The sequence below is a fragment of the Pituophis catenifer genome, unplaced genomic scaffold (genome assembly GCF_029215685.1).
Source record: "Pituophis catenifer annectens isolate HBS135680 unplaced genomic scaffold, rPitCat1.0.hap2 SCAF_5, whole genome shotgun sequence".
NCBI lineage: Eukaryota > Metazoa > Chordata > Lepidosauria > Squamata > Colubridae > Pituophis > Pituophis catenifer.
In genome coordinates this window covers 86,439,160-86,466,801 of record NW_027256885.1, presented here as the reverse complement: position 1 = coordinate 86,466,801, position 27,642 = coordinate 86,439,160, and the positions used below count along the sequence as shown (strand labels likewise).

The 27,642-nt window shown below is 43.1% G+C and overlaps 1 protein-coding gene across 1 annotated transcript in view; it reads left to right on the top strand.

Annotated features, from left to right (window-relative positions):
• STX4 (syntaxin 4) overlaps positions 1 to 27,642 on the top strand; it is an 86,467-nt gene that overhangs the window by 14,681 nt on the left and 44,144 nt on the right. The window contains exon 2 of the mRNA XM_070944464.1: positions 19,385 to 19,495. Coding sequence (XP_070800565.1) covers positions 19,385 to 19,495 — 111 coding nt within the window. The remainder of the gene's footprint in view (positions 1 to 19,384; positions 19,496 to 27,642) is intronic.

The following is a 27,642-nucleotide window of genomic DNA, read 5'->3' as shown; positions in this document are numbered from 1 at the left end:
GGGGCGGTACCACCTCAATGGTTCCGCCTCCCTGCGGCGGGGTGCGGCGGTTCGAAGGTCAAAGCGAAGGAGGGAGTGACCCGACCATGACAAGGGCTCGATCACTATATCCCCTATCTCAAGATCACTCAACCACTGACCAGAGACAAAAACCAGGTCTAGCGTGTTTCCCCCCGTGTGAGTAGGGCCATGAACTAACTGGGTCAGGTCCATGGCTGTCATGGAAGCCATGAACTCCCGAGCCACCTCAGACGCCTCACCAACAGATGGCAGGTTAAAATCCCCCATGACCATAAGCCTGGGGGTGTCAACCGCCACCGCGGCTATAACGTTGAGCAGCTCGGGCAGGGCTGCCGTCACGTGGCAGGGAGCCAGGTACATAACCAGCACGCCCATCTGCACCCCATGACCCCACTTCACAAGGAGGGACTCACATCCAGCCGTCTGAGGAACAGTGGTCTCCCTCGGACCAAGACCTTCTCTAATGACAACCGCCACCCCCCCCGCCCCTCTCCTGTGTCCTTGGCTGATGGAATGCGCGGAAACCGGGTGGGCACATCTCAACGAGGGGAACCCCCCCTCCTGGCCCAACCAGGTCTCCGTAATACCCGCCAGGTCCGCTTCCCCCTCCTGAACAAGATCACAAATGAGGGGGGCTTTATTTACCACGGACCGGGCGTTGCACAGCATCAGCCGAAGGCCCAGGGCCTGAGGGTCTGTGCAACCTGGGGAACGAGAGGAGCATTGGAGGCTGGAGTGCGCCACCGCTTGGAGCCAGCGGGCGCGCGCTCCCACAACCTGATGTGGCCCCCTGCTCCCACCATATCTGCCCCTCCCACCCACAGTACTGATGTAATGTCCATCCACAACACAAGCTCTAACCTCCTCCTTGACCCTGGTTCCCGCACCTCTTGTGCCGCACTCTTCAGCCGGCTCTGGCCTCCTCCCCGACAGGTTCTCCCCCAAACCCACAGAGCCCACCCCCCTCCCAGAAACCTTTAAAACCTTATCTAAAATTTTCCCCCAAAACCCCCCCAACCCCCTCCTCGCCGCATGCCACCTCTCGGGATTCCAAAATCCGTCATCAAGGTAGGCCCTCGATAGTGAGGAGGGCCAAACCTGCGAGAGGGGGGAGTCTCGCAGTGCAAGCAGGTCTGTGGGTATCTTCTCAATCTTTATTTTTGAGTATATATTTGGGGCTTCAGTGTTCCATTTTACACAAGACCACCATTTGTAGCGTACCGTTGATATGGCACATTCATCTGGGGGACATAAATATTTATGATCAGATGCATAAGTCTGAATCCAACCAATTCCCCCACAACTACCTATCGCGGCCCAATGGTTGGCAGCCTGACACACATCAAATCTTACACTAAAACCTGTGTTTAGTGTCGGCTTCCAAGCGGACGTTCCTAATAGTATTTGGTCCCGCCCAATTCCGTCAGATTTATGGGATTTAATCTGTAAAGCCCAGCTCGTTGGATTTAATGTTGGATCATAACATAGTACCCCCTTAGTTCCATTACATCTCTTATAGGAGGTTCCATTTGCCTTACATGATGTTAAATCAAATTGGTTACAGGAGGGAGGCTTATGTGTGTGATATACAAGAGTTTTACCAACTGTTGCTCCTGTTATAGTGGTATGGATACATTGGTGGCACTGCTCTTCTCCCAAAGCCGTTTTTTTCTGAGGTGGAGCCTGCACTGTATTAGCATCGGCCTTATAACAGTAAGTTTCTCCATCTTCCACACAAGTCTTATATACTCGAGAGTTATGGAGGCACTTACTCTCTTCCTGACACCCCGTGGGTGATACTGGATTGTATATGAATGCTGGCCCATGCATACACTCTCCACAACCCGAAACAGCTCGCCTTCCCCTAAACTTATTAGCTTTCAACATGCTTTGTCTGAGAGAGACCCTACAGGTCCCTGCCCTGCCCAATCGCAAGGTGCTTAAATCATTGGCTCTCCATTCCTTTAGGATGGGCAAGCCACAATCCAACTGGATATTCTGACTCAAGATTGTATCTAGGAGGCTTGAGGAATTCCCTGGCAAACCTTCACATATCCCTCGTCTCAGAACCACTCCTAGATATTCACACACAGGAATTTCGTCCCTTATTCCCAATTTTCTAAGACACTTCTGAGTTATGGCCCTGTCAAACATTTGGGGGGTTTCACAGGGATGCGGCCCTGGAGGTTCTGACATCCATGTCCCTGGGTGAATAACTATTTCCCTTTCCCCACAATCGGGAGGGATACCTACATTATACCTATATTCTATGGCATGCTCTCTATTCTCCGCGTTACCCCACTGGCCATAGCTAGTGATACACATATCTATTTCCCTGGTACTTTCCTCTGGTTCAGCCATTTCACGTTGCCGCTGGGTCCTCTGAATGTTTCCATACAAGGCGAGGGCTACCAAGGACGGATGTTTCTGGACCTTACACAACCGTGCCCAACCCCTCTTCAACTGCCAGGGGCTGATCGTTCGCCCGATTACAAAGAAGGGGGGTTCCCCGCAATCCATGGCCAACGGGCAATCCAGTAAGTGTTAAAATATGGCCACATATCCCAACTCTTAACAATCTCCCTATGTGTCGGCATACTTCTGAGTTTCCGGGCCCATTTTCCATACACATTATTGAAATGTGTAGATCGAATCCTGTGGGGTCATCACAGGGTTGGGTCCACCTATCTTCCCAATAGGCTGGATCTAATCTAAGTACACGGTTGCCCTCACAATCTGTCCTTCCTATTGGATCGCTGAAAGCAATGGTTCGTCTAGGGCCCCACTCGCCTAAATTCTCAATACACACCACCCTACTCTCCACTTGTATACAATACCCAAGAACCAGAGTCATTAATATAAGTCCCAGCTCCATTCTTCTGCTGTGCGTAGAGGGCCAGCTTCTGGAGTGACCCAGCAGAGCTCTTCAACACCGTGTGCAGGGAACCTATTGCCGGTAAGGTTCAGCAGAGTGTCCTTTTGATAATAAATGAGAAGCAAATGAGCAAAGCTACTACTAATATTATTATTGTGATTGAAAGATATATGTGGTTCAGACTCATTTGCGTTTGAGCCGAAGCACCAAGGGTTTGTCTGTGGATTGTGTTTCCCACTGGACTGGATCACTCTGGGCAGCTTCTTTTAGTCTGGTCCAATGGATCCACGATTTAGATTCCAAGGTTTTTACTGCAAGGGGAGAACACATAACTACAGTATACGGCCCTTTCCATTGAGCCTTAAGAGGTTCATTCTTCCAATGCTTTACCCATACTCTATCCCCTGGTTTAAAGGGATGGCACTTAGTACTTAACAAAGGTGGCGTTTGTTCCCCTGCATATGTCCTTATGGCCTCTATACATGTATTTAGCCCTTGTAACTGCTTAATCAATTCCCTATTTCCTATTCCCCCCTTATGAGACAAGTCTGGCCAGCCCACCACATCCCTACGCAAAACTGTGGATGGCCTGCCATACATCATCTCAAATGGGGAAAGGTAATATTTTGCTCTAGGGCAGCGGTTCTCAACCTGGGGGTCGAACGGCCATTTCACAGGGGTTGCCAAAGCCCTCTCTCGCCCCCCCCACGCCTTCCCTCACCCTCTGCCTCTGTTGGATCGCCCGGTCGCCGTTCGCTTACCCTGCCCACTCCCAATCGATTGCTGCCTCCGGAGTCCCAGCTGATGGCTAGAGGGAAAAAAACTTTAAATTCTTGCTGCGGGGCTTCAAAGAGCTAGCTGCAAAGAGGTAACTTCCTGGAGCAAATTTTTTCCCCCCTAGCTATGCTGAAAAAGCGAAATTGAAAGGAAGCAGGGTCTTTGCTGCAACGTGACAAAATGAGGCAGAGAGATTTCTTTTTCTTTTTCCTCACCAAAAAAGGTAGGTGCAAAACTGCAAACAATGGGAAATTTAGGGCAAAAGAGGAGGTTCAAGATTTTAAAACACAATAGAAAAAAAGCTCTACACTGGAAACATGGAGACTGCTTGGAAAGATGGTTTAATGGTGGACAGGATCACATGGCTTGAGTTCCTGAACAGAAAAGGGGCAGATACAGTAAATCCTTGGGTTTTTATGCTCTCTCTGTCTTTGCATTTCTTGGGGCCCCTAAAGAGTATCCTGATTGGTTGTCAGACTCCCAGGGGGTGGGGGGTCTTAGCTAGCCTTGCTGGCTGATGGTCACATGTGCTTCCCAGGTCACATGCTTCCCAGGTCACGTGTGGTGAGTTTCGGTTGCTAGATGGGGCCCATTGTGTTAGTTTCTGTCGCTATTGTGTTGCAAATGTCCTTTGACAAAGGATTGACTTTCTGCCTCTGGCCCATTAACAAAGGGTGGGGGGCAGGAAGGTGGGAGCTGCTTTGTCTGTAAAATATGCTTCTCCATTTCTCATCCAGGGAAATATAATATTCTGCCTTTTTAATATTTCCCAAAATATTTCATTCTTCTAGGAAAGGGGTGGCTGCTAACCTCCTACAACTGTTTAAATTTGTGAACCGGCCAAATACTCTGTTCAAAGAAAATACGTTGTATGTTTGTATGTGTGTTTCTAATTATTGCTATTTATTGCTATTTGTTCTCTTTTATTCTTTAAAGTTTAACAATTCATTCTTTATCCTAATATCTTTATATTTGTTTGGGGTTGGCTTTCTTCCCTTTCATCTTTTTTATTGTACAGCAATCTTTCTCCTCAAACCTACCACCTCTGTCTTTTCTTTCCTTCTTACTTTCTCTTCCCCCCCTCTTCTTCTCCCTACTTCCTCTTTCTTTCTCCTTCTCCTCTCTTCCTCCCTTTCTTACCTTCACTCCTACTCTAATTTCCCTTCCCTTCCTTCATCCCTCTCTATTGCTGTATCCTTTTATGCATATGGACTACTCAGAGGGCTGAAAAAGTTATTTTTGACTGGTCCTCGCACTTTTGACCAGTCCTCGAATTTACGACTGTCCTCACATTTTACGTTTTTTGCCCTATCTTATCACCATGTTGAAGAGAAGCAGTTGTGAAATGAGTGACAGGGTTGTTAAGAATGCTGCACAGGCATAAATGTGAGGATGGTCATAAGTGTGAGGACCAGTCAAAAGTGCGAGGACCTGTCAGAAATGACTTTTTTCAGCCCTCTGAGTAGTCCCTATACACATAGCCATGGCCACCCGGTCACATGACCAGCTAGCCATGCCCACCCAGTCACATGACCTCCAAGCCATGCCCACAAAATAAGCCACGCCTACAGAACCGGTAGTAAAAAAATTTAGAACCGACCCCTGGTTGGGGGTCACCACAACATGAGGAACTGTATTAAAGGGTCGCGGCATTAGGAAGGTTGAGAAGCACTGCTCTAGGGGCTGTACAGACATGTAGAGAGCCAAAGGCAAGGCCTCAGGCCATTTAAGATGGGTTTCAGTACAAATTTTAGTCAGTTTATCCTTCAAAGTGCGGTTCATCCATTCCACCTTCGTTTTTGACTGGGGGTGAAAAGAACAGTGAAACCGCCAAGTTGACCCTATGGTTTGGGCTAACGTCCGATTTATATTATGTACGAATTCAGGGCCATTGTCAGATGTGATTATAGATGGACATCCAAACCTGGGTATAATAGCTTTCAAAAAGGTCCTAGCAACTTCTCTGGCTTGTTTAGTTCGCGTTGGGAAAGCTTCAGGCCAACCCGAAAAGGTGTCTACTATTACAAGCATAGCCCAATGTTGGCTACTATGAGGCATGTCAGTAAAATCAACGGTTACAATATCCATAGGGGAGTATCCAATCGGCTGTGTCCCTGGGGGCAAATTTGGGCCTTGTCTTGGGTTTGTCTGGGCACAGGTGACACACTGAAGTGAAGCCTTGGCCGACGGCATGTACCCCATCCAGATAGTATTCCTTTAAAATGGCTTCTGCCAGCGCGGTTTTTTCTAGGTGGAGAGCACGATGAGCGTGGTCCACCAAGGTCCAAGCCAAACGTTGAGGAACGTATGGCCTCCCATCTGGAAGGAGGTACCAGCCTTCTTGCTTTGAGGCTTTCAGGTCATGAATGGCTCTCGTTGTCTCCTTTTCTGAGTATGATGGGGTAAGTTCTGGTGGGGCCATCCCTATGTCAAGTGCTACACAAATGCTCAGGTCTGGGGTGGGTCCTTCTCTTAACGCTGCCTGGCAAGCCTCTACATCAGCCTTTCGGTTCCCTACAGGCACAGGATCAAGTCCCTTCTGATGTCCTCTGCAATGAATAACAGCTATTTTGGAGGGCCTCATCACAGCCTGGATGAGTCTTTGAATGATGTGACCGTGTTGTATAAATTTTCCACTTGAATCTCTATACCCCCGCTCCTTGTACAGAGCGGCATGGGCATGTAAAGTACGGAAAGCATATTTGCTATCTGTCCACACATTCAAGCTCTGTCCTTCCACCAATTCCAAAGCTCAGAGCAACGCCCATAATTCTGCCAGCTGGGCACTGTGGCCAGCTCCCAACGGTCCACTCTCTATAACCCTATCCTGATCTACAGTGGCATATCCTGAAACTCTTGTACCATCTTGAATATAACTGGAGCCATCCGTAAACCAATTGAGAGTTGCGTCAGGGATCGGTTGATCCTTGAGATCAGCTCGACACGAATATTGGGATTCCAGCACATGCAAACAGTTGTGGACAATAGGCTCTTTGTCTGTTGGCAGTAGCGTTGCCGGGTTTAAGCGGGTTGATATAACCAGGTGGACTTGAGGGTTCTCAATCAACATAGCCTGATATTTAAAGAGTCTTTGATTGCTAATCCACAAGTGTCCTTTATTCTCTAGTATGGATTGAAGTGCATGAGGGGTATGCACATTCACCAGACAAGAAAAGGTCAGTTTATTAGATTCTTGCAATAAGAGGGCTACTCCAGCAAGGACCTTAAGACATTGGGGCCACCCCTGAGCTGGCCCATCAAGCTGTTTAGATAAGTACGCCACCGGGCGTTGCCACGACCCAACTGTTTGAGTTAGGACTCCTGCTATGTTGATTCTTACATCTACATACAAGTTAAAGGGTTTAGTAAGATCTGGAAGTCCTAAGGCTGGGGCCTCTGTAAGCGCCATCTTGAGGTCTTTAAATGCTTTTTCCTTTTCTCCTTCCCAAATGAATGGCTCTTTTTCTCCTCCCCGTGTTGACTTGTAGAGGGGGGCGGCCAAAATAGCAAAGTTAGGGATCCACAGGCAACAAAATTCTGTGACTCCCAGAAAACCCCTAAGGGTCTTACGGTTGACTGGTGGAGCCATACGTTCCTCCCCTAATGCCCTCTGGCCCTGGGAGATGTAAAATCCCAGATATTTAACTCCCGTACCAGTTGGGCTTTTGTCTTCGAAACCCTGTACTCTGACTCCAACAACAAGTCTAATAAGGGTTTTGAATTGTCCCAACAATCATCTTCATTAGTTCCGGAAATCAGGACATCATCCACATATTGTAGTAGGGCATCTCCCTTCCTACGGGGGGTGAAATACTAAAGATCTTGGCTCAAGGCCATGCCAAAAAGTGTTGGGGAGTTCTTGAATCCCTGGGGCAGTCTTGTCCACGTATATTGAGTTCGTCTGCCCGTCTTTGGATCCTCCCACTCAAAAGCAAACAGCAGCTGACTACTGGAGTGAATGGGTATCGTAAAGAATGCATCTTTCAAGTCCAGAACAGAGAACCATTTTGCGTCTGCTGGTATCATACTAAGCAAAATGTATGGATTTGGCATGACTGGGTGTAAGGTTACCGTAGCCTGGTTTATGAGGCGTAAATCCTGCACCGGGCGGTACGTGCCATCTGGTTTCTTTACAGGCAAAACGGGTGTTCCAAGGTGACTGTATCGGACGTAAAATATGGGCCTTCAGGTATTTTGTGGTGAGCTTCTGTATGGATTTGGTAGCTGCCGGGGTATAATACCTTTGTTTAACCCGAACAGGGCAGGCACCTGGCTTCACATCAACTACCACAGGGGGCTGGAACCTCGCATATCCAGGAGGGTTATCTTCCACCCATACCCCAGGGACATCAAATTCTTGCCATCTATCAAGTTCTTGTGGTCCTCTTATGACCATCAGACGCCACGTACTGTCGGGGTGGTAATTTAGGGTCAATCTACTGCCATTGGGCGTGAATGTGACCGTTGCCCTCAATTTAGTCAATATATCTCTTCCCAACAGCGGTATCGGGCATTCGGGCATATATAAAAATCGATGGCTAAGGATAGTATTCCCCAATTGACACAGGGTGGGTTGCAGAATAGGCCTCCCTATTACTGTCCCTGATACCCCTTGGACTCGTACTTGGTGTCCCGAGGGAGGAGCTACTAGTTTATTAATTACTGAACGACTCGCCCCCGTGTCCAACAAAAAGGTCATGTTTGCCCTTCCCACCTTTATTAAAACCAGGGGCTCGGGGGGTGGGTCCTCTAAGCCCGGTCCCCGTCAATCTGACCAGTCCATCTCCACCAGTCCAATCAGTTCCCCTGTACCAGGGGGACGCCTTCCCTGTCCTCTTAACCCATAACTTCCTCTTCCTCTAAATCCTCCTCCTCTCGGGACTGGAGGGGGTAACGCCCTACCCCGTCCTCTCCCTCGACCCCAGGACCCCAATCGCCGTGGGCATTCCCGCTGCCAGTGTCCCTCTTCCTTACATAGGGCACACTGGTTGGGTCCAAGTGACACTCCTCCCAATGCGGCAGCTAACAACTCCACCTTTCTCTGCATCCTTCCCTCTCTCTCTTTCCTCTCTCTTCCCTATTTGCAAACACTTTCCTAGCAATTTCTACCAGCTGACTGGTATTCATTCCCAATGCCCCTTCCTGTTTTTGCAACTTCCGCCTAATATCCTCTGCACTCTGAGCAATAAACTTTTCATTTAACATAGCCAGATTCTGAGGGTCCCTTATGTCAATTTGGGCATACTGTTCGTATGCCTCAATCAATCGTTCCAAAAAGCTTTCTGTGCTCTCATCGGGTTTCTGAAGTACAGTTGCGGGCTTTGAAAAATTAACGGGGGGCTTTCCCGCTCGGCGTAGTGCTTCAATGGCCAATGCGCGAAACTCCTCTAACGGGGTCCTGTGGTAGGCATTGTTAGGGTCCCATTGTGGGTCTTCCTCCGCTGCCCTATTTCTCCTTTCATTTGCGTGGGCTTGGGTGTTGTCAGGAAACCTCTCCTTTAAAATTTTGTCTCTGGCCACCCTCCATTTCTCTCTATCTTCTTGGCTTAGGAGGGTCCCTAACAATTGGTGGATGTCATTCCATGTGGGGAGGTGGGTTTGCATAATCGTCTGGACCAAATCCACAACCTCCCTTGGCTTCTGATTAAAAGGTCCATAATGCTGTTTCCAATTCAACTGTTCTGTCCCTGTTGCACGCACACACACAAACAGACAACCAGGAGTTAATTAATCAAACAGTCAGGAATTCCTTTAAGATAACAGTCTTGGCAGCGAACCATGGACTGCCTGCCAAGAGATTTTACTCACTAAGGGAGGTTTTTTGTCCTCAGTCTGATATACCAAATTAATTCCTCAAAGCAAAGAATTGTCAAAGTCCAGTCCGAAGAAATCCAAAAAGAGATTCTAACAGGGTTCTAGAAACACGATATGACTTCCGAGCTTTTCCATTTGTCCGTCACAAGGCCTGAATAGCCGACACACCCCCTTTTATCCCTTGTGGGGTGTGGTCCAGTGACTCAGCTCAATCTCTGGCCCGCCCACGCCTCTTTCTCTGCTGCGTGCGCTTATCCTTCCGACGCTGTCTGGGATCCAGCCAAAACTCATCCCCCTCGCTCTCTATCTGCGGCTGCTCCGAAGTGCCTTGCTCCTGGCATATCTCTTGACCTTCGGAGGAAACCTGAGGCATTGCCAGAGAGGAGGGTCCTGGAGAGGGAGACCTTGCCAAATCCTCTCCTTCACCTTCTGAGTCCTCTCCCTCTGTTAGGACAGGCTCGGGGGTCGGAGTCACAACATTAACAAATCAGTGGTGGTAAAAGGAGTGTATTGAAACATAGAGACAATTTGTGGCTGGCCTTGCCCATCAAGGGTTTGTTGGCTAATCTGTCTCAAAGGAGCTACCAGAGTGGACCTTTTCTCACTACTTCTGGTTCTTCGAGCCACAGGGGTTTCAGTATTTGGGTCTGAATCCGCATCAAATTTTTCCTTGTCTAGTTTAGGTTTATCTTGCCATTTAAAACGTGCTGACCGACTTTCTGGCTGAATTGCCACTGACTCTACTTGGACTGGAGGAGGTAGAGGGGGGTATCGTGGCACATATGGAGGGGGCCGGGTATCCTCCTCCATCCCCTCAGCCAGTACAAGCTTTGTTTCCTCCGGCATTTGACATGGGGATTTCTTCTTTCGGGTCCCTTCCAACGTACGGCTCACACAGATTCGCATCCATTCTGCCTTACACTTCAACCATTCTGGGCTCTCCTGCACAGCTATCTGCCACTGGTCTATATATGGGTATTGATCTGGGTGTCCACTATCTGGATTGGTAACTATCTGGTGTACTAGGCTTATTATCCGGAGATCCAAGGTTCCCGTAGGGGGCCACCCTACACCGAAGGTGGGCCATTCACTTTTGCAGAACTTCCGCAAGGAGTTCTTATCAGCCCTCGGGTCCCCATAATCTCCGCTAAAAGCCTTCTGAAAATTGTCTAACATACATTGAAGTGGCGTCCTGGGGACGCTACTTTTTCCTCCCATTCCTAACACACTACCAGTGACCTGGGGTGCCGGAACTCAACGGTCACCTTCAGGAACTGCACTGGTTTAACCACCCACACAACCTAACACGGACTTCTTTAGGAGCGACGTCCCGAGTCCAGGGCGGTGATCAGGCATCCTCTTCTACTCTCAAACGGAGTAGGTAACCAACACTATTATATACTCGCCTGCCGGCAGGTCTTCTCCCTCCTTGTCCTGGCCAGGATTTGTTCAGACTTCCTTTCCCTTTTCTCACAAAGGGTCCTTGGACTGACTGGGTGTGCCCTCGTCAGCAGGTGGCTCCCCGTCCCGTTCCTCCGAAATAAATGACTTCGTGGCACCTGAGGTACCTGGGGAGGAAATCCCTCCACCGCCACGGGGTCCTGGTCGTCCTGAGCGAAAAATCGCCTGGCAGTCCCGGTGGAGTTCGCCAGAAAATGTTACAGAAAAGAGACCACACCAGCTCTTTGTCGAAGGGAAAGATTTATTGCGCAAGGTTCAGCAGCGATAGCTCGAGCAAAGTCTGAACCCCGTAGGGCTATTACATACAAGTTTATATACTTTTTCCAACTCAAATATACAATCAGGATATTCATTAACTATGCATGATTACCACATAAGAATACATCATACTAGTTTCCTTGTTACTGCCTGGGAAGCGGATGAGGTGATCAATCTTATGCCACATCGTCAACCCAGGTAGTTACGGTCACCTCGGTTTTTGATCTCATTGTGCCTTTTAATTAATGATACAAGTAATAACATGGAGCTATTCAGGGGTGAAATTCCTTATTTTCCTATTTTAACACCCTTGGGTTTAAGCATGGGTGGATTTTTATAGGGTTCTTGAGATGCTGCCTGGTGCCTTTTTTATTCTAATGGTGGTGGATTAGAATTAGCCCCCACAGAGAAGGCTCTCCCCCTGGGGGCCGCCAGTCGACATTGTTTGACCGATGGCACTCTGAGAAGACCCTCTCTATGGGAGCGTACTGGTCGGTGAGAGGCTATTGGTGGCAGAAGGCGGTCTCGTAGGTACCCCGGTCCTAAGCCATGGAGCGCTCTAAAGATGGTACCCAAAACCTTGAAGCGCACCTGGAAGACCACCGGGAGCCAGTGCAGCTCGCGCAGGAGGGGAGTCACATGGGAGCGCCACGTCACTCCCGTAACCACCCACGTGGCCACATTCTGGACCAGTTGAAATCTCCGGGTGCTCCTCAAGGGGAGCCCCATGTAGAGAGCAGAATAAAAGTAACCTCCCCTTTGCATAGGAAATCAGTTACATGTAGTCAAACATGTTACATATTTGTATCCCATAATATCACACATGTTCATTAAAATGAGGTCTGACGTCAGAAGGGGTGTAATTGTAAGGAAAAAGGTTGTTTAGAGTTCACGAAAGAGATAAGACAGACCCCAAGTTGTACTAACAAACAATCTGGAGCTAGTCTCCAGCTTGTTTATCAGTTTAGGAATGTTAAAAGTTATTAAAACTGAACATTTTAAAAGAGAGAAAATAAATCAAATTAAAATACAAGGTACCGTATTTTTCGGTGTATAAGATGCACTCCCCCCCCCCCCAAAGTGGGTGGAAATGTCTGTGCATTTTATAGAGTGAATGTTGCCAAAGCCCCGCCCCCACCCGACGGCCTCTGCCTCCCAGCAATTTGCCTCCTTGCAACAAACAGCCTGGTCAGCTTCAGCACAGCCTGATTTAGCATGAGCTAAAATACATATTGCCACCACCGTGCCCCCCACCGCCTGGAACGGGCCAAAAATGGGACACGGGGAGGCCAAAAATGGGGCGCACAGAGGCGGTGATAGCCAGCAGCGGCAATGGGTGGTGGTGATCTCTTCAGCCTGGAACAGCTGATAGGTGGTATTCCGGGAGGCAGATCCAACTGCCAATCAGCTGCTCGTGCTAAATCAGGCTGTGCTGAAGCTGACCAGGCTGTTTGCAGCAAGGAGGCAAATTGCTGGGAGGCAGAGGAAGATTTTTTTTTTCTTGTTTTCCTCCCCAAAAGCTAGGTGCGTCTTGTAGTCCAGAGCGTCTTATAGTCCGAAAAATATGGTAACTTAGTTAACAAATAACAAAACCCATGTTATTTGCCCCTCACATTCCACAGAAAGTTTAACGCAGTGTTTCTCTACCTTAGCAACTTCAAAATGTGTGGATTTCAATTCCCAGAATTGGCCTGGGAATTCTGGGAATTGAAATCCAGGCTTCTTTAAAGTTGCCAGGTTTGAGAAACTCTAGGACGGGTGTCAGCAACCCGCAGCTCCGGAGCCGCATGTGGCTCTTTGGGCCCTCTGCTGTGGCTCCCTGTCCCATCACTGGTTGGCCCCGCCCCTCGCCCCTTTTATTTTTTTGGATATTTTTGGAAATCTGGGCTGGCTGAGGAACGATCGACAGCTGCGGCGGCGACTTCCCTTCAGGTGACCCTCCTCCCCCTCCTCCTTTTGTGACCCCCTGGCCAGCTGTGGCTGAGCCAGGAGCATGCACACGCGCGGGGAGACCCTCCTTAAGCAAGCGGCCACCCGCCCCGTGCACACCTTTCCTGCGCTTGCGTGGGGAGGCCCTCCAAGCAAGCGCCAAAGATCAGGAAAGGGGCGGGCAGCCGCTTGCTTAAGGAGGGTCTCCCCACACGTGCGCATGCTCCCGGCTCAGCCACAGCTGGCCAGGGGGTCACGGAGGAGGAGGGTTGCTGGAGAATGCAGGAGCGAAGCAGCCTTGTACCTGCCTTCACGCCACATTTGCGCGTAAGGCAGCCTTTGCTTCCTGCCGCTTCAGGCTGGAGTTCACGCCCTCCGCACTCTGCCAAAGAGCTGCCGGGGGAGGGGGACGACATAGCAAGGCGATGGCCGGAGCCTCAGTGCAGGAGAGAAGCCGCGTCCTGTTGAGACCCTCATTAAGCGTGCACGACTTTGGTGCTCGGTTGCGGAGGGTCTCCCCACGCATGTGCACGCTCCCGACTCAGCCACAGCCGGCCAGGGGGTCGTGAGAGGAGAAGGAGGGGGGGAGGAGGACGGTCGCCCGAAGGGAAGCCTCCGCCGCTGCTGGAAATCTTTCCTCGGCCAGCCCGGATTTCCAAAAAGAAGAAATAAAAGGAGTAGCGAAGCACCCCAAGAAGAGCTTGCTGGCTTGGCCCAGCCGCAGTTTTCCGACAGACAGACATGTGAGAGAGAGAGACACGCACACAGTGACACACCAAGAGGGGAAGATAGGGAGAGGGGGAGCGAGAGACACGGGGGAGAGGGGAGAGATGGGAAGATAGGGAGAGGGACATAGAGAATGGTTTTGTGGCTGGGTAGGTGTGTCTAGGGGGATCATGTGACTGGGTGGGAGTGAGTGACAGTGAGTTGGCTATGCCCACCCAGGTTTTGTGGCTCCCGGTGTGTTGTTTTTTCTGTGGGAAATGGGTCGAAATGGCTCTTTGAGTGTTTAAGGTTGCAGACCCCTGCTCTAGGTTAAGGCAATGGCTGTCAGCTTGAAGTGACAGAAGCTGAAACAAAAAACAATTTGGGAGCCATCCTCAACCTGGGGCACTACAACTCCCAGTAGCTGATGCTGGCTGGGCCCTGATGGGAATAGTAAAAGCACCAGGTGGGACAGGGATTGGCCACTTCCCAATCTAATCTAGAGGCAAGATGATTGATTAACATCAGTAGGGAGCGCTGACCTGGATTCCAGAATAATGTGAGCCTGATTGGGTCTTTTGACATGGAATTGCAGTGGAAGGGCAGGTTTTAATTTTGTCTTGGAGGGGGTTTGCAAATGTGTTGGTATAAAATTATTTACACAATATTTATGCATGCTTTTTATCATCTCAGCAGTTGCCACTAAATCTATATTCGTCATGCCTGTATTGTGGACTTTCCTTTTTTTTTGTCCCTTTGACTCAGTCTTGTCTCCTGGCAACTGTCTGGAGAAGTCATTGCAGTTTTCTTGGCAACACTTTGGAAGTGGTTTGCAAATGCTTCCTTTGTAGGCTGAGAGAAAATAACTGGCTCAAAGTCACCCAAGTAAATGTGTGCCGAAGATGGGACTAGAAATCAGTCTCTCATTTTCTAGGTGATGCCTTAAACACTACCACAAACTTGGCTCTCTGGACTTTCCTTAATCTTCCAAAATTCTTCAATCCCTGTGTAGCTGAATAAGTATTTTACTAAATACTGATTCAGCATGGCTGCTCTAGCTATTATTATTTTGAAACATCCATTTTTAAAATATGATTTTTAAAAAATATTTAAAAATATTTTGACAAGTTGAATAAAATAATGTTAAAATTCATTTGGCAAGGAAAAAAACCAAGAATTGGAGGGTCATGACCTTCAACTAGGGTGGCACTGGCATGCGTTTCTCTGGTACGGGAGAAACACGGCACATCAATATTTCCAAAGACATTATGTAAGAAATGCACTGCTATCAGTGTGGGACAAAATTAAACAACAAAACTATAGGGAAATACCAGTCTGGCTCTCCAATTTAGAAGCATTTATACATCCAAATCTTATAAATATGGAAAAAACTGTTTCTTATAAAGATATATTAAATGAGAATGGTGAATTGAAAACCAGATTAGAACTAAAAGACCAAGGGGTGGAATTAGAGTGGTGGTCGTAACTGCAGATACAATCGTGTTATGTGAAAGATGTGAAAACATGGGTTTTTTATAGATAACTAACAACATTGGACAAGATATTAGAGGGGACTGATGACAAATTGTTAAGGATATTATACAATTATTTATTAAATTATAAAATGGAAGAACAAGTTAAAGAGACGATGATAGTATGGGCCAAAGTCTTTGGATATAATATGGTGTAAGGTCCCAGAAATTTCCCCGAGTCACTGAGATGCCAAATAGAGTGAGACTCGAGACGAGGCTTGCAAAAAATATCAGCTTTTTATTCTTTGGCCAAAGCAAAAGCTGGGTGACAAAACTATATCCAAAACATACAGGCAAAATGCATGTAAGGAATAGCCACACCTTGGGGAAGGTATGGCGTCCTTTTATACCTTCAGACATCAGCTTAGTACCCAATTCTGGCCCCCTGGCCCATGTCTTCCTTGTGGTCCTGCATTGGCCGTGCAGCAAGGAACAGAGGGGCTGGATGCTTAGCAACACAGGTATTTGCCCGATGTAACTCTGCCAAGCCGTGACATAACCTGCACCAGGCACTGAGTTGTACACAAAAACAAGATAACAGGAGTTAGATCACTGGTAGAAGCAAATGGCAGAGGCAATTCTAATTCTTACAGGAATAAAGCAATTTTTACAGAAGCAAAATAGCAAGTTGTTATTATGTCCCAGTAATTCTACCTATTCTACTACTATTATGTCCCTTCAATAGATTTGGATATATGGCAAAAGCTTTGGGATAGAAACCAGAAACTGACAATGGCCACATCATATAAGGAAAATCTCTATAAAATGTTCTATAGGTGGCATCTGCCCCCGGCAAGATTGGCTAAAATGTTTAACAATATGTTGCCAAACTGTTGGAAATGTAAACAAATACCTGGCACATATTACCACATGTGGTGGACTTGCATAAAGGCAAGGAAATTTTGGACACAAATCCATATGTGGTTAGAAAAAATGATTAGACAACATATAGATTTTAAGCCAGAATTGTTTTTATTAGGTATTATATCAGATGGCTATGACAAAGGGACAATATATCTAATATTACATATCTTGACCGCAGCAAGAATTGTATACGCAGCAGTGGAAGAACGAAAACACCCCTTTAGAGGGTGAGACGATAAGGAAGATAGTAGATTGTGCGGAAATGGACAGACTAACGTTAAGAATAAAAGATAAAGGAGATACAGAATACTATTCAACATGGAATAGATTCTATCAATGGTTAGAAACACGAGGTAGAAGTTGGAATGCGAAGGAATCAGGTTAGGTGGACATGGAAAGAGATATTGTTAATATCGATATAGGAATGTAAGTATTAGAATGATAGATAAGTTGACATACTAGAATATGATGGTCAGAAACTATTGTACAACACTAGCACTGTTTAAAATAGTATATATGTTATTCTGTTTTCTACTTTTGTTTTATGGTAAGTGGCATGCCAGGACAATTACACAGTATTCAATATATTCATATGTAAACAATAAAAATATATCTTAAAAAAAGAAAAAAATACATTTATTTCCAATTACCATGTTTTCCCGAAAATAAGACCCTGTCTTATATTTTTTTGAACCCTGAAATAAGTGCTTGGCCTTATTGCCATGAGCTCAAAAGCCCTATTGGGCTTATTATCAGGGGATGTCTTATTTTGGGGGAAACGGTAATAGCTAGCCTTCTAAAAATTTATAAAGGAAGGAAGCGAGTTGGTTCAACTATTCTCAGAACATAATTGTGGTTCTTAGAGCAAAACCCTACTAATTAAACAGGGCTGGATAATTGTAATACATGGTTAAAGTTTTAATTGGCCAAAGCATTTATCTCTAATTAAATAGCAATTGTTCTACTACTTTCTCTTACAGTTTGAGGAAGGAGACTTGTTTGCTTTTGGAAACTCATGATTCCCTAAGACCTTTGAAAGTACTGTGCCAATTCTTTCTTTTTTTTATAAAAAGTTTATTTTATAGACAAACATACAATACATAATCATTCAGTGTATCATCTGAGTACATCTTTTGTGTCTTCTTACTCCTCCAATCTTTATCGTATCTTGATATTATCATTTCATTTATTGTAACATTTCTCCCCCATTTAATACATATTACCTATCCTATATATATCTGTTCTCTAACAAATGGTAAAATTGCCCCCATATCTTAAAATATTCTGATTCCTCTCTTTAATTGTCAACATCAATCTATTCATTTCTGCACAATCCAATATTTTCTTAATTACTTCTCCCTCTGTAGGGATTATCTCTGCTTTCCATCTTTGCGCAAATACTATCCTCGCTGCGGTTATAACATGTATAATCACATATATATATTCTGTACTAAATTTCTCTGGTAAAATACCCAATAGGAACAGTTCAGGTTTTAAATCTATATGTTGTTGTATCATTTCTTCTAACCATGTTTTAATTTTAATCCAATAATTTCTCGCTTCTGGACACGTCCAACACATGATAATACGATCCTGGTATCTGATGGCATTTCCAACATTTAGCTGATTTATCTTTAAACATTTTTGCCAGTTTTTCGGGTGGCATGTGCCATCTGTAAAACATTTTATATTGATTCTCCTTATATGCTGTGGACATTGTTAATTTATAATTCCTTTTCCATAGCTGCTGCCATTTATCTAACTCAATTGAGTATCCAAAATTTTTTGCCCAGGCTATCATTGTTTCTTTTACTTGTTCTTCTTCTAATTCAATACTAAGTAAATGATTATATATCTTTTTAATTATGTGTTCATCTGTTCCTGTGAGTATCTTATCCAGTTCTGTCATTTCTAAATAGAAACCATATAGTTCAGCATCTTTTTCATACCTTGTTTGAATTTGCATATGAGTATACTAGTCCATCTCAATCCCTTGTTCTTCTATTTCTTGTTTCCCTTTCAATTCCCCTTTATCTGTTAAAATATCCTTATATCTAAGAATATTTCTAATATTAATAATATTTGGATGTATTAATACTTCCATTGTTGATAACCATGCTGGTATTTTCAAATAATATTTATCTCTAATCTTCTCCCACACTAATAACAATGCATTTCTTACATAGTGTCTTTGAAAATAAGTATGTATCTTGCTTCTGCCATACCATAAAAAGGCATGTCATCCCAATTGTAAATCATGACCTTCCAAAGTTAATAGTCTTATATTTCTTAGTCCAATCCATTCTCTCATCCAAGTCAACGTTGCAGCCTGATAATATAATTCCCAATTCGGTACTCCAAATCCTCCATGTAGTCTCGCATCTTGTAAGAGTTTTATGTTGATTCTCGCTTTTTCCCTTGCCATATAACTGTACCAATTCTTGGTGTCTTCTGAAAAACATCTATTTGATGTGACCACAATTTGAGGACCACTGAGTTATAGCAATGACACAGAGAATTTCCAAGGGAGGAAATTCTATTGTCTAGCTGAGGGGTTTCCAAACGTGGCAACTTTATGACTTGTGGACTTCACTTCCTGAGCCAGCCATGCCAAGTTGCCAAGGTCAGCCTTTTTCTCTCCAAATTCTATAAAACGATATACATTAAAAGTCCTGGTTAGCAAGGTTAAGCAGTAGCATTAAACTCTGAATCCACACACAAAGGCCTGCACAAACCTTTCAAATTATAGCCACATTTTATACAACCAGGGAGAGGAATACAGTAAGCCCAGTTTCAGTCATCACAAGTGAATTCTAGATTAAAGATTAAGCAAGTAGTGCCTGGGGCTGGGCTACACTATTTGGACTGCAGAAATCTGGATGGGCATTACATGATTGGTAAAACTTTACATTTTCTGCATCCATTGACAGTCCAGATAATGTAGCATTCAATTACAGGTAATCCTCAACTTAGAGCCATTTGTTTAGTGACCGGTCAACGTTTCAACAGCACTGAAAAAGGTGACTTATTAACCGGCCCTTGCACTTGAGTTGCAGCATCCCTGTGGTCACATGTACCTGCCATGCATGAGGTATATATGCTTTCTCAGACATACTGTACCTGATTTTATTTTATTTTTTTTCCACAGAAAGATGATGAGTCAGACAATGAAGATGTTGAATGTGTGGCTCTTGTCACACAGCATGGATCAGCAAAACACAGTAACTTCCCTGACCCTACTGATGGATTCTTCCAAATGGTATCATGATCTTCTTTCTGAGCACTTGGGGGTTGATCATCCACTTGTTTTGTTCTCTCTCTGTGCATGTATATATAAATAATAGTGAAGGACTTTTTTCTGTCCTCTGTAAAAACTTACCATCTCTGATTTCTCTTCCTGTAGTGATTAAAAGTACCCACTTAAACATGTCAATTGCATTCCCTACTAACGGTATAAGATACCTCCCCCCTCCTACATGTGAACTGCTTAAAGTCCCCTTGCAATGAAACATTCACAGCAAGCTGAATTGATCCTGGATGGCAACGGGGAGAATCGGACAGGAACCAGTGGCCCAAATAACTCAGATTATTTATATTCACTGGCTGTATCTCAAACCCATCCAAGACCGATCTCAACCCATCCAAGACCGAGTGGCTGTGGTTTCCGACGTCCCGATATAGTCAGCTGGTGCCATCGCTGACTATTGGGGGCGAATCATTGGCCCCCACGGAAAGGGCTCGCAACTTGGGTGTCCTCCTGGATTCACGGCTGTCTTTAGAAGAGCACTTGACGGCTGTGGCCGGGAGGATTTTTCATCAGGTTCGCCTGATCCGCCAGTTGCGTCCCTTTCTAGATCAGGACTCCTTACACATGGTCACTCACGCCCTCGTCACCTCCCGTCTGGACTATTGTAACGCTCTCTACATGGGGCTCCCCTTGAGGAGCACTCGGAGGCTCCAACTGGCGCAGAGTGCGGCCGCACGGGTGGTGATGGAAGTGACGTGGCGCTCCCATGTAACACCTCTCCTGCGCGAGCTGCACTGGCTCCCGGTGGTCTTCCGAGTGCGCTTCAAGGTTTTGGTTATCACCTTTAGAGTGCTCCATGGCTTAGGACCTGGCTATTTATGGGACCGCCTGCTACCACCAATAGCCTCCCACTGACCAGTACGCTCCCATAGAGAGGGACTCCTCTGGGTGCCGTCGGCCAAACAATGTCGACTGGCGGCCCCCAGGGGGAGAGCCTTCTCTGTGGGGGCACCTACTATCTGGAACGAGCTCCCCCCGGAGATACAGAGGATCCCGGATCTGCGTACCTTCCGTCGCGCGCTCAAGACTTTCTTGTTAGATCAGGCTGGCCTGATCTAAGTCTTTCCCCTTTTTAAATGGAAATTTTAAATTTGGTTTTAAAGTATTGGGGTTTTAAATTTGTTCAGCCAAATTATTTAATTCGTTTTATTCTATTTTAAATTTTGTATTTATATTGTTTTATTTTATGGCTGTTCACTGCCCTGAGTCCTTCGGGAGTAGGACGGTATACAAATTCAATAAAACTAAACTAAAACTAAAGATAGTACAGCTAGCATGCTGACCTAGTAGGATCAGTAATGAGAAGAGCATCAAGATGGGTTTATCCAAAAACATTCCAATCTCATACTGTAATTAACTCTGTGTTTTCCTCTTTATCTGGACTTTGAAATGTAATAGACCAAAGGTGTATCCGCTGTAGTTCTGCTTTTGTGCAGAGCTGCTCAGCAAGCAACCAGTACTTTGCTGGGAGTCTGATGTACACTGTGGTTATTTGTATGCTTAATCTGTTTATGTTATATCTTCAAAGCAGTTTGGTTGCTTTGGTGAGCCAGGTTTTGGCCACAACACCATATTGTTTGATTGCTTGATATCTCCAGACTGGCAGAAAATATTGTTTTGCTGCTCTAATACATTGGGAGGACAGGAAAGAAAATGATACTTTCAAAGCCCTACATGATTTAGGTCTTGTAACTGTTGATGATTAGATATATTTTTTTTTGAAAAAAAGTTTTTTATTATTTTTTTAAAACATAAACATAAAACATATCTTTTGCAAAACGAAGCATTGATCCGGTCACAGATTAATACAAATCACTAACAAATCTTAATTTTCAATTAACACAACTTAATATTTTATTCAGTTATTTCCCTCAATTCTATCTATTTAACTATGCCATTATCCCCAAAAACTTAAATCTTAAGTCCTAACCAAATATCATTCCATTTTTCTCTTTCTTTTGCTTAGTTGGATACATTTTCAAAATATGAATCATTACAGTTGTTATAAGCATTCAAAAAATATTTAATTCCAACATAACCATTTTCTTTTTACTATTAAACTCTACATTATCATCTTTGTTTCTGTTGTTAAACCCAGTTTATTCATTTCATTTTTACTGTTAATCTCAACATACTCCTCCTTATTCTGGCAATCCTACCTCATTTTTCTTTGTTATTAAACCAATCATTTTTATTTCTTGGCTGTTAAACACAGCATAACCATTTTTGTTTTTGGCTGTTGAACACACCATAATCATTTTTGGTTTTTTGGGTTTTTTTGGCTGTTACACAGCATAACCATTTTTATTTTTTGGCTGTTAAACACAGCATAGTCATTTTTGTTTTTTGGCTGTTACACAGCATATCCATTTTTTGGGGGGGGGCTATTAAACACAGCATAATCATAGTTTAACTATTAATCCCTACATAATCCTTTCTTTGTTGTTTCCATCCATCTATACATTGCTTATTTCCAGTTAATCATATTTATCCTTATCCTTTATCATAACACTTTAACATTGAGACATGGTTCTTACTTAAAACGTATCTTTAAATATATTTATAAATCTCTTTTAACTTGCTTAATTTCTCTTGTATTTCTATAAAAGCCTCCTTTTTAATATTATTATCCACCTATACATTATTTTATTTTTAATCACATTGTTTTAATCTTTTTTCTTTTTCCAGTCGTGTATATCTTATTTCTTCATTTCCTCGCCTGCTAACGTATATTTCCTTCCATTTTCAAAGTCATCAAATTTGTCCTCCATATGTCATATTAAATATTTTTCTTATTTTTATTCTGGATAAAATGCATCAAATTCCCTTCTCTTAATCCTGCGCTAAATCCTTCTTTTATTCCTGCGCCAGTTGTTATTGTTGTTTCAATTATAGGAGTTCCATTATAATTCCCTTTTCTTTTCACCAAAGTCAAGCTGCCTGCAGACAAGAAGAAAGACCTCCTCCACAAAACCCATGACTGGTTATCTGTAAAGTTCAAAATTTTCCATGACAAAGATGAGTTGCAATGTTCCTTTTTAAACCAGAAGGTGTCCCTCTACAATCCACATTTTCCATTAGTCATGCGAATATCCATTTTATTACAATTATGTAACAGTCCAATTTGTTTACTCGTCTTTTTTTTTAAAAAAAGTATCAAGTCTTCTTTTTTAAAATCCAATTCAAATTTTAAAGTATCCAGTCTTTTCACCATATCTCGATATTTAATTCCATTAGTTCTTTTCAAGAGTTTGTTGTTTATCGGGTCTTTGTCTCTTTAAAGTTGCATTTTAAACTTTCCAAAGCCCCTTTGTTATTCAGCCGCTGTTTTATCGCTTGGGGTCTTATAATAATAATAATAATAATAATAATAATAATAATAATAATAATAATAATTAATTATTATTATTATTATTATTATTTATTATTATTATTATTATTATTATTATTATTATTATTATTTTATTTCTATACCGCCCTTCTCCCGAAGGACTCAGGGCGGTGTACAGCCAATTTAAAAACACAAGACACAACAATAATTAAAAATTAAAATAATTAAATAGATTTGGCCGATTTAAAACCCCAAAAATTAAAATACCCCAATTTAAAATTATTATATTGACAGCCCTGCCTGGCGGAACAACAGGGTCTTCAGTGCGCAGCGGAACACCCGGAGGTCGGAGATCTTAGTAAAGATAAATAGTAATATTGCTCTAGGCGTTGTTACAAGCCTGGGTTGGTTGTCACTCACTTGGCTTCAAAGAGCTCTGTTTCAATCCACTTTCCTCCAGCACATCTCTTAGCCCGGTTGTCACAGCTTCATGGCTGCCGCACCCCACCGCCGACTCATAGAGGATTCCCTCTGACCTCCGAGGAACTTGCCTGTTCCTCTTGGTCTTCCGAGGTGTCCCTCCTTTTTCCCCGTCCCTGCAGGACGGTTCCAGTCCGAAGACCCATCAGCGGCGGTTCGGCAACCAGAGCCCACTATTTCCCCGACTGTCTCGCTGTGACGCCAAACCGGAAGTCTGATAATTAATTTTTATAGTATCGTAAAGATATGACCAGTCAGTCCTAGAGGAGATCAACCCTGACTGCTTTTTAGAAGGCCAGATCCTGAAGATGAAACTCAAATACTTTGGCCACTTAATGAGAAGGAAGGAGTCACTGGAGAAGAGCCTAATGCTGGGAACAATTGAGGGCAAAAGAAGAAGAGGACGGCAGAGAATGAGGTGGCTGGATGGAGTCACTGAAGCGTGAGGTTAAATGGTCTCGGGGGGATGGTAGAGGACAGGAAGGCCTGGAGGAAAGTTGTCCATGGGGTTGCGATGGGTTGGACACAACTTTGCAACTGACAACAAAAATATATGAGTTATAATAATAGCTGCATTTTCTTTTCATACTTCCTTTTGAATACCAACTACTTGAAAAATTTCTAAAACTCTTTTGACCAGTGTCCACTAGTGTCTTGGATCTATTGGTACACTGCATCACTCTATCTATATAGAATAGTGACTTTAGTTGCCACTGATAGCATATCTGTCCAGATATTCCAAAACTAAAAAAATAAGTAGCTATGCTGTTCATGAAATCAAGAGAAGGGGAAATAATTCAGTAGAGCTGAATGAATCTTGGGTGTGATCTTAAAGCGCCATGGTGATGAATATATGCATGAAAGTGAAGGTGTGAGTTTTAATTCTGAATGACAGTTAAAATGTATGTTAGCAATTATGTATTGCTATTGCTGTCTGGGAGGCAGGCCGCTGGCCTGCACTGTTTCCCGCTTGCCCACGCTGTCCGGGAGGCAGGCCGCTAGCCTCTGAATGCTCTCCTCCCAGGACTCTTGCCAATGGCTTCCCGGCACTACTTCTTGTAGCAGAGCTCCTTGGCTTTTGAAATCCAACGCCGCTTCTCCAGCTGCCGAGCCCGAGCAGAAGGAGAAAGAGGTGCCAGGAAGCCATCGGCAAGTATCACAGGGCATTGCTGGAGCTGAAGTCGCTATTGCTGGCCCAGGAAGACTCCGAGGACGCCGCTTCGACTGCTTCCTCCGCGGGGGCTACCGGCCTGGCAAACTCTTACAACAGCCTGGCAGGTAGGGTGGTCACTTTTGGGGGTTTTGGCCCCGGGGTGGGTGGGAAAGGGGGGGAGAATGGTGAGGGGGAAGGGAAGATTTTTTTTTTTTTTAAATAGATTAGAAAATAATATGAGGGACTTCTGAGGAGAAAACCCTGCACATTTGTGGTGTTGGAATGGATTATATGGCAACTTCTAGTGACCCTATAGATTTTAAGTGTTGAAATTAAGCTCTTGGAAACTTTTGGAAGTATTCACTTTTGGTGACTGAGAGCAAAAGGTATTTAATGGGCTTTATGAAAATAAAATTCTTGGACCCTGTTTCCACACAATTACTTTGTACTGTATTTTCCAATTATTTAAATAAGCTCATGTGATAACTTTTCCTACAAACTGTTCATGTTGACTATTTTGATACTCTCTCTGAATTTGCAGAAAGGGTCCTCTGATTAGGGTGGATTTGCAGTATTAAAAAGAAGACAGAAAATGGTGATTTAATGACTACTGGATCTCTATATGCTCTACCAATTATCTGAGGCCTGGGGTCCCCATTTGTACTGCCCAGAGGGCCAATGTATACCTGCACATACCTCGCTAGTTGCTTGTCAATTTATCTACTCCACCTGTATTTACTGTATTTTTCGGAGTATAAGACGCACCGGAGTATAAGACGCACCGGAGTATAAGACGCACCTTAGTTTTTGGGGAGGAAAATAGGGGGAAAAAATTCTGCCTACCAGGTGTTAAGGATATTGTTGAGTTACACCCGAAGTTGTGGTTTATAAAGCAGAGTACCGTTAGAGTTTTACGCATGGAAACATTTTGAGAGTAATTGTGAATAACATACAGACAAACTGGGTTTTATAGTATTTTACTTTTAGGGAAAAGCAAAATCATAGTCCTTTAACAATCCAAGTCTTAGCCATATAAAGTGCAATATAAGATTAATCCAGGGATATAAAATCTTCTTACCAGTTTGTAGAAAAATACAAGGAACAATCAGGAACAATATAAAAACAGTTCAATAAATATCAGAAAGCAGTAAATAAATAAACATGATCAAACAATTGACTATATAGAGAGATCAAAAAGAGTTACAGCGTAGCAGCAGGTAAAAATGGTGTAGTGTCCACACTAACCATAATTTAGCTCTCCTTAAATACATTGGCTACAGAGCTCAGCCAATCAGGATGCAAAATGACTCAGCACAGTTCTTAAAGCTACATAATACATTCACATAATACAAACATACAGTGTTGGCTTATATATTTCCTGGCCAACCAATTAGGCAATAACCATTTCCTAACACCAGGTATTCATCTGGCTAGTCCCAGCACATTAGTTCGCTCACTGTTTTTTTGTTTTTGTTTTTTGCAAAAAGTTTTTTTATTTTTTCCAAACATACAAATTACATCCTTTCGGAACAGAGCTTTGATCCGGTCATCACTTTGTTCAATTTTTAACAAAATCTTTAACAAAATTTTATCTATTCTATTTTGCCATAGCACTTATTTCTAAATCTTAGATCATATATACAACTAATACCATCTTTAAAAAAAATTAACACATATTTACTTAATCAAAACAATAACCCTTCTATTAACCCACCTTAATTCTTAATTCAATTAATAACTCATAATACAACAATTCTTACCCTAAATCCTCACTATTAACAATACAATTCAAACATATTTATGTTTCATTATGCTCATTAAATCTTTATTCCATTATTTATCAAATTTAAATCTTATCTTAATTTTAGAAATATAGCAATTTAACATTTAAACATAGTTCTTAGTTCAAATAATGCTCTTTAACACAATTTCCCAATTATCCTAAATTCTATCTATCAAACCATACCATTTATATAACACCAATTAAGTAATTTTGTTTATAAATTATAATCATATATTGTTTCAGTTTTCTTTTTCACTTAGGTAATAAATGTTCAAATCATCACAATTGTTATACATATTTAAACAATATCCCAATTATTATAGCTATCAATTTTCTAATTTAACCTTTTCTTTTATCCTTCCACTGTTAATCCCAATGTACAAAATACATCTTTATTCCACTGTTAATCCCAGTGTAATCATCTTTATTTTTCTCACTGTTAATCCCAGTGTAATCATCTTTATTTTTCTCACTGTTAATCCCAGTGTAAACATTTTAGTTACTGTTAATCCCAGTATAATTATCTTTATTTTTCTCACTGTTACTCCCAACATAATCATCTTTTACTTTTGTAGTTATATTATTAAAAATATTCAAATTATAACAATTGTTATAGGTATTTAAACAATATCCCAGTTATTATAACCATCAATTTCCTCAAGTAGTATCTTTTAACATCTTAATAAAAAATTGGTTCATTATATCCATTGCTATATTTCTTTTAATGTAATCTATTTTCCATATATTTTAGCTTCAATCCCTATTTCATTTCTAAATATCTATAACATAATTCTTCTCATATTTGTTTATCTCAATATGGTCATTTTATAAATCCAGGTCCTGGACTTCTTTAAATTTCTTAATATTTTCCAACCTTTTATTCTTTTATCATTCAGTATTAATCTCCATATCAACATCATTATATCATTATTAATCTCAGTATAATCATTGTGTTATTGTTAATCTCAATATAATCTCTAGAGACCTCCTTTTTATTATTAGTATTCACATGTTCAATTATTTGTTCATATTTAATCACAATATCTTTATCTTCTTTATTTTCCAGTTCTATGTCTTATTTCTCCATCTTCATTTTCTTGTCCACACATGTATATCCATTTAGATTTTTATATCCTCAAATTTTGTCCTCTGTGCAACATTATAGTTATTTCTTTTATTTCCATTCTCCAAATCAAATAATTGCTCCAATTATAAAAGTTCCATTATATTCCCTTCTATTTCTTTTTTTATTCCTCCAAAAGTCAAGCCTCTTGTAGACAAGAAAATCCTCCTCCACAAGTTCCCATGGTTATTATCTGTGAAGTTCACAATTTTCCAAAACAAATAATAAT